This window comes from Helianthus annuus, chromosome 14 (assembly GCF_002127325.2).
Source record: "Helianthus annuus cultivar XRQ/B chromosome 14, HanXRQr2.0-SUNRISE, whole genome shotgun sequence".
Classification (NCBI taxonomy): Eukaryota; Viridiplantae; Streptophyta; class Magnoliopsida; order Asterales; family Asteraceae; genus Helianthus; species Helianthus annuus.
The window spans coordinates 112248035-112255591 of NC_035446.2; the positions used below are offsets into that span (position 1 = coordinate 112248035).

Sequence of the window (7557 nt, forward strand, 5' to 3'; positions counted from 1 at the left end):
ATTTTATAAATAAGAATAAGGAATCAAGTGATATATTACTTAAAAGTTGCAATAAAACTTTTCTGAAATACAATATATTATTTATTAAAAAAAACTAAGATTGGGATCTAATGACAGTTAGATTTAGATATTTATACCCATATAACAATAATTGAACCACAAAGCTCGTATAAAAATATTCCATAATCAAACACTGGTTTCATAATTTCTATTTTTTCGTTATATTTCGATTATTCAATTGGTGACGACAAGATGGTAATGTACCAAAGGTCTATAGCTTAGAGGGTGTGTGAAATAGCAGAATAAAAAAAAAACAATATTGTGATTTATGCAAGTTTCATAATGTGCAATATGAGGTTGATAAATGACAAGATGTCAAGATGGTAAAAATCTAACATGAAATGTTGGACCAATAAAAGAAACAAGACATTATGTAGTTGAGTGTATAAAACACATAATATGTTGGGTCATGATAAACCTGTTTGACCATGTCAACTAATGAGCTGACCAAATCCCTCTAGTCACAAGTAGTGCTCCGTGCGCAATGCCGCAATGTGTTGGGAGGTCGCTTTCTTAAACACGAATTCAAAGCAAGCCCGTCAGCCGATTGCAGGTACCGTCCATGTTCATCATGTAACATGAGTCACACAGCATAACTCAAAGCTCTGTTAACCGATTGTGGCATGGGTACTTGTTCATCATGGGTATTAATATTTAGTTGCAACATCATGGGTACTAGTATTTAGGTGTGTGTCCCATCTAGTTAAAGCTGTTATCATAGACAGCTTTGTGTGGGTTCTTGATTTTTATATCTTAGACCAATTATTTGATTCTCTGTCAGCATGAAAAGAAAATATATCCTATTGACCATCAATGGCAACCCCACTCATCAGGTGCTTGCTTTGTGTGTGTGGCCAGTGGTTAGTGCAGATTATTCACTAATAGTACATCTTAAGTTTCAATTTTTCTTATGTGGGACACATCCAAAAGATTCTTATACGGGTTAGAAAAAAAAAACCAACTTAAAACAGGCATAACTTTTAATTCGTTTTGAGTTATAATGTTACAATACATGGATGGGACACGTTGTAACAAGTTTGACGTTGTGACAGAACGGCCATACGCGATTTGACCCAGTCTCGACCCAGAGCCCTGATTTTGACTTTGAAGATTTTTCACTAATTTTCCGGCATTTCTTGATTTTTGTTTAATAAGCAAAACACTTGAAATTAGACTATCCTTTATTATCATAATTTATTTATTAGTTGGCAAATTAATATTTTCATATTTGACACCTGTTATATATAGAATAGTCTGTAAAGCAAACATATTATTACCAGAAAAGCTCATTAATTAATAACACATTTTCTCTTTAAAGCATGTCTATACACTTTTGTATGTCTCTTTACTTATTCTCTCAGAATTTGATGGAATGAGCAGAACTAGAGGGGTTTACAGTTTACAGTAGTTTACTGTATGTATATCCTGTAACTTTTTACGGTAATTTTTTTTACCGTAAAAGTACAAAAAAAAATGGAATAAAGTTTTGACTGCATATTAATTGTTAATAAGTTAAAGAGACATAAATACTAGAAACAAAAACAGTCCATGTGTAACCATAATAAATAAGAGGGAAGCACTTAAAATGTAGATGAGGAATAAGTGAATAAAACACAACCACATGTCCCCACTCTTTTGACTTAAAAAACCTTATATGGTGACCTTCTAAATGGTGGAAATAGCACCCAGTTCAGGAACAAACTTCTGGCTAAAGATTCATGGTGCTTTCTTTCTTAATATTTAGTTTTAACAGAAGAATAAAATGGAGGTTAAAGGAAACAAATGCAACTATGTGATCTCTAGATCATCAAACACATCACCAATGGCGACTTTTATAAGACGCGTTTTCGTTAGAATTCATTCCGCTGTAGATTCATGGGAAAAGAACCACTCGCCTTGCAGGCGAAGAGGTCTGCATAGAGACGTCGAACAAGATGAACTTCAGCACATCAATACAAATTGTCTGTCATCGTATTATAGCGTCTTTGTAGCCCGACTCGCCATCATGGTACCAAACTACATCCTGTTTTAAATTTTTAATACCAAAATAAATTAGAATCTTTTAATAAATGAAAATCTATTTGTGCAGGTAATGTTGGCAATCCTTATAGGTCTGCTAACACTTCTCACATGGCATTTTACTAAAGTGTACACAAGAACATCGTTAAACGCTTTGGCATATGGTTTGCGATACGAATTGTTACAGCGGCCTGTGTTACGTATGTGGGGTGTTTTAAATTCTACTGTCGAAATAACAACGGCTCAAGTTAAGCTCTCTGAGTATGTGGTCAGAAAGTACAAAAAACCGGAAAACCAAGCACAGCAAGTTGAGGTTTATGTTAGCTTATTTTCTTTTTTTGTTATAAATACAGAAAACTAATGTGAATCTTGTAAACTTGTTTCATCAGTTATATGAAGTTATGAGAGCTGTCACATGGGCATTATTTGCAAGTCACAGAGCGCTAAATTCGATAACGATAAAGTACCAAAACGGTTTTGTTCAAGCGTTTCACAGAGATCCTAGAGACAACAGTACATATTACATATACAATGATCTCACAAACTACACAATGGCTGGAGCTGGACCTTATGATGTCAACGCGTCATCGTCTCATCAAGGGTGGAATGATCAAACGATACGTAGTAACATATCAGCAATCTGGTACAGAGAGCCACTGGATCCCAACACTGGTGATAAGATTGGAAAACAAAAGGCGATTCCTCCAGACGAGTTGATCAATATCGCAGGCATTTCTCAAGTTCCATATGGTGCACCTTCTTGGCATGTAGCTGTGAGTAAATTTACAAATTCGCCCTTGCTTTCAGCGGCTATGCCGGTTCGTGATGCGCCTGACGGGAGTATAGTGGCGGTTGTGGGCGTTACCACCTCCCTGTATAGCGTCGGTCAGCTTATGAAAGAGCTTGTTGAGTTTCATAGTGGTCATATTTACTTGACGTCTCAAGAGGGTTGGTTGTTAGCCACTTCTTCCACAACTCCGTTGTTGACAAACACATCGGATGGACCCACGCTCATGATGGCCGTTGACTCACAAGACCCGGTCATACAAACCGGAGCCAAGTGGCTACTAAAAGCTTATGGGAATAAACCACCGCCGAACCATGAGGTTCATATAGAGAAAGCGAAATTAGGCAACGAGCTTTATTACATCGACTCGTTTTTCTTGAACTTAAAGAGACTTCCCATGGTACCTTTACTTCTTTCTGTCAGTTTTATATGTATGTACAGTTGTACATATGTATGTGTGTGTGTTCTCAGATTCTTATGTGTATGCCGTTTACAGGTGGGCGTTTTAATTATTCCAAGGAAATACATAATGGGAAAGGTGGACGAGCGAGCTTTTAAAACGTTGATGATACTGATATCTGCATCTGTGTGTATATTAGTTATAGGATGTGTATGTATATTTGTGTTAACAAATGGGGTCTCGAAGGAAATGAAGTTACGTGCAGAACTAATTAGCCATTTGGATGCAAGAAGGAAAGCAGAGGCATCTAGCAACTACAAGAGCCAATTTTTAGCAAACATGAGGTGAATGTTTTAACAAATTTCTTGTTATTAACATTTTCTATTAATCAAAGCGTTAGAAAATGTCGAACATGCATGGTTCTAGATTTGAAATTTATGGTTTTTAACTTTTTATGTTACAATTTGACAGTCATGAACTGAGAACACCAATGGCTGCAGTCATAGGATTGCTTGACATTCTTATATCCGATGAATGTCTCACAAACGAGCAATATGCAACAGTTAGCCAAATCCGTAGATGCTCAACGGCTCTTCTACGGCTTCTCAACAATATTTTGGACATTAGCAAGGTGACATATTAAAAAAATAATAACTTTATCATAACTATATTCAAGTTATATTCTAACAGAGTTATAAGTTGCAGGTTGAATCAGGAAAACTGGTTCTGGAAGAAGCCGAATTTGACATGGGGCGAGAACTCGAAAATCTAGTAGATATGTTTTCCGTGCAATGCAAAAACCACAATGTGGAAACCGTTATAGATCTCTCTGGTATGTGCCATAACAGCATTATTATTACTAAATTATATCTCTACTTAAGGTTAATAATTTGTTTTGTTCTCTGTGTTGTGTGTGATCAGATGATATGCCAAAAGTTGTTCAAGGGGATTCCGCTAGAGTTGTTCAGATTTTCGCTAATCTAATCAGCAACTCAATCAAATTTACAACATGTAAGAGCAATGTTCTCTAAATAACTTCATCAAGATACCAGATATCTTGATATTAAAAATTGAATTACAGCAGGATACATTAATCTGAGAGGATGGTGTGAAGATCCACATTCTTGTACCGAAAATGGGAATTTTCGGCTTGATCAAAAAGCTTTATGGCCAGCACCAAAGAATAAACTGATACAACAGGAAAGCGAAGAGAAAAGTTCCTGCAAGAAGGACAAAAAAGTGATTCTTTGGTTTGAAGTTGATGATACCGGATGTGGTATAACTTTTTACTACTAATAAATGAACATTTCGGTTAATATCATCCAAAAGACGATTATGATTTGTTCTGTTTCTATCTTTTTTTATTGTACAGGAATCGATCCAAGCAAATGGGAGTCAGTATTTGAAAGCTTCGAACAAGCTGACCCGTCAACGACTAGACTGTAAGCAATACCACCCACCTAATATTCTGTACACGATCGCATTAATAAATTATCAGTATATTTTGTATACATTTCTGATTTTTTTTAAATAATTTCAGGCATGGTGGAACTGGTCTTGGACTCTGCATCGTTAGAACTCTGGTGAGATAAACCGTCTTTCTAACCGACTATAGAATTACCACATAAAAAGATAACTCAACTTCAACACAACACGCATGCAGGAACAAGAAAATAAAATAAATAAAAATGGCATGTTCTTGTAAGACACATTGCTTTAGGTCTGAAAAAAAAAGCTGATTCGTAATAAAAACGTTATTAACAGGTTAACAAAATGGGTGGAGATATTAGAGTTGTGAAAAAGAACGGGCCAGGGACTCTAATGCAACTTTATCTGCTACTTGGTACACCCGCAGATATACCACAAGAAAATTACAAACTAAAGTATGCAGATCATAATCTTAAGGTTAGCAAAGTTCTTTTTCAATTTAGAGTAAAATTCCATTTTCGTCCCTGAGGTTTGCCAGTTTTGCGACTTTTGTCCAAAAGTTTGTTTCTCCGCATCTGGATCTAATAAGTTTGAAATCTTGCCATTTTCATCCGGATCGTTAACTCCATCCATTTTCTCCGTTAAGTCAGGGGTATTTCTGTCTTTTTTGTCAACTTAAAGAGCAATTCGGTCTTTTTCACTTTATATAAAAAGACCGAATACCCCTGAAAAGACAGAATTTCCCTTTAAGTTAACAAAAAAAGACGAAAATACCCCTGACTTAACGGAGAAAAATGGATGGAGTTATCGATCCAGATGAAAATGGCTTGATTTCATTTTCAAACCTTTGGGCCCAGATGCGGAAAAACAAACCTTTGGACGAAAGTTGCAAAACTGACCAAACTTCAGGGACGAAAATGGCATTTTACTCTCCAATTTAATATGTGGATTCTATTATTTTGTATAATCAAATGCAACTTGTGAAGGTAATTACAATGTAAATACAGGTAGTGCTTGCATTAAACGGAAGTATGTGCAGGATGATTTTGTCGAAATGGCTATTTAAAATCGGAGTGCCCACATGGGATGCATGTGAGTGGAACGAACTAACACACATACTTCAGGAGCTTTTTATACCTTCGCGGTATACACAAAACTTGACATACGAATGTTCAAAGGTCGAATCAATAAGCAAGCAGGAAATGGAGGTTTCGGTTTTCATTGTAGTTGTTGATATCGGATTGCTAAATTTAAGCACAGGCATATGGAAAGAACAGCTCAATTTCTTGGATATATTTAATAAACGAGCAAAGTTTGCATGGGTTTTAAACCATGATACGTCTAACACCATCAAAATGGAGCTTCATAACCGAGGACATCTGTTGATGGTAAACGAACCGTTATATAAATCGAAAATGATTCAGATAATGGAAGCTGCCATTAAAGAAAAAATGATTCCGTTAAGACATGGTGGTATTTTGGGAGGTGATACACATGAATTTCTGGAAATTGATAATGTGCATTCGGATCCTGAAAGTTCAAACGATTCTGAAAAATCGGAAATTAATACGATTCAAGTTGAAGAAACACGGCGTACATTTTCTTCTTCTAGATACGGAGCTGTAAACAACTGTTTTCTTGAACTAACTGAAGTATGTTCAGAGAGGAACAAACTGGGGGCAAATGAGACATTTCCAGTGGCTGCTAATCGCTGTAATTCTCAGGAGAATCGTATGCAGTACGCGGAGAAGACAGTTAACGGACAAAAGTCGCTCGAAGGTGTACGTATTTTGCTTGCAGAAGATACACCGATACTCCAGAGAGTGGCAACTATAATGCTTGAAAAAATGGGTGCCATAGTTTCGGTTGTAGGAGATGGAGTGCAGGCAGTGGAAGCTTTACAACGTCCCGTAGAAGATGGTATGCCAGCTCAGACAAAGATGCGGGATCCGCCACCGTATGACTTAATACTCATGGATTGTCAGGTAAGAACTATTGATATTAATATTAATATAATTATACGATAGTTTCTGATTTGATTGATATTTTTGAGATACCAGATGCCAAAGATGGATGGTTATGAAGCAACAAAAACAATACGGAGGGCGGAAATGGGAACCGATTTGCATATTCCGATCGTTGCACTGACAGCGCACGCCATGTCGTCCGATGAAGCTAAATGCTTAGAAGTTGGCATGGATGCGTATCTAACGAAACCTATTGACTGCAAGCTTATGGTTTCCACCATTTTATCGTTAACTAAGTTACAACCTAATTCTCACATAATAAGCAGCATAAAATAATGTTACTTCACAAGTTAGAAGAAACAACAAGTTTATAAATTGTACCAATGTATAGCATAAATAGTAGCATAGAGGAGCAGAGTTTTGACTTAAACATATGACAAAGCATAGTTCTTTTTGAATCTTGTGGCCAATAATAATAATATTAATAATAACCAAAGTGTGCTTGTTCAAGTACACAGTTTTCTTTCTTTTTTTTTTTTTTTTTCCAAAATCTTATGTATATCAGTAGATGATAATCTTGATAAATATTACATTGATGATGTGTCTTTTAATACTCTATGGAAGCAAACCCATGAATTGCAATAAGAAATGTTACCTTTTTGGACACTGTTATTCTTTTTTAGCAAATCTTGGTATTGACATTATCACAAACAGTTGGTGGGCAATTATGATCCAGTCAAAAACGCCTCAAATTCTTCGCTGGTGCTGTTTGATCGGTCTTGTAAGTCTTGTACTAGCTGGGATTTTTCAAGTAACAAAACTATGACAGTCATCTTATGACAGAATAAATCACTGCGTTGCATTATATGATTAATTGGCTTAAATAAATAAGAAAT

At 36.0% G+C, this 7557-nt stretch overlaps 1 protein-coding gene across 2 annotated transcripts; it reads left to right on the forward strand.

Moving 5' to 3' along the window:
• The first annotated feature begins 1647 nt into the window (after positions 1 to 1647).
• Positions 1648 to 7188, forward strand: LOC110909037 (histidine kinase 1). Of its 2 annotated transcripts, none has more exons than XM_022154050.2 (13): positions 1648 to 2068; positions 2150 to 2386; positions 2469 to 3266; positions 3363 to 3610; positions 3738 to 3897; positions 3972 to 4098; positions 4188 to 4277; positions 4348 to 4542; positions 4639 to 4708; positions 4807 to 4849; positions 5031 to 5171; positions 5702 to 6679; positions 6755 to 7188. In XM_022154050.2, the coding sequence occupies exons 1-13, from the start codon at positions 1823 to 1825 to the stop codon at positions 6995 to 6997; spliced, it is 3576 nt and encodes a 1191-aa protein (XP_022009742.1). In that variant the 5' UTR covers positions 1648 to 1822; the 3' UTR covers positions 6998 to 7188. The 2 variants fall into 2 exon arrangements, with proteins under 2 accessions (XP_022009742.1, XP_022009741.1); XM_022154049.2 differs by having other exon boundaries at positions 1654 to 2068; positions 2150 to 2392.
• The last annotated feature ends 369 nt before the right edge of the window (positions 7189 to 7557 follow it).

Coding starts and splice junctions, on each gene's coding strand:
- LOC110909037 (XM_022154049.2), top strand. CDS start 1,823: ATGGAGGTTAAAGGAAACAAATGCAACTATGTGATCTCTAGATCATCA. Junction 3,611..3,737: donor CAATTTTTAGCAAACATGAG/GTGAATGTTTTA, acceptor ACAATTTGACAG/TCATGAACTGAGAACACCAA. Junction 4,709..4,806: donor GACCCGTCAACGACTAGACT/GTAAGCAATACC, acceptor AAATAATTTCAG/GCATGGTGGAACTGGTCTTG.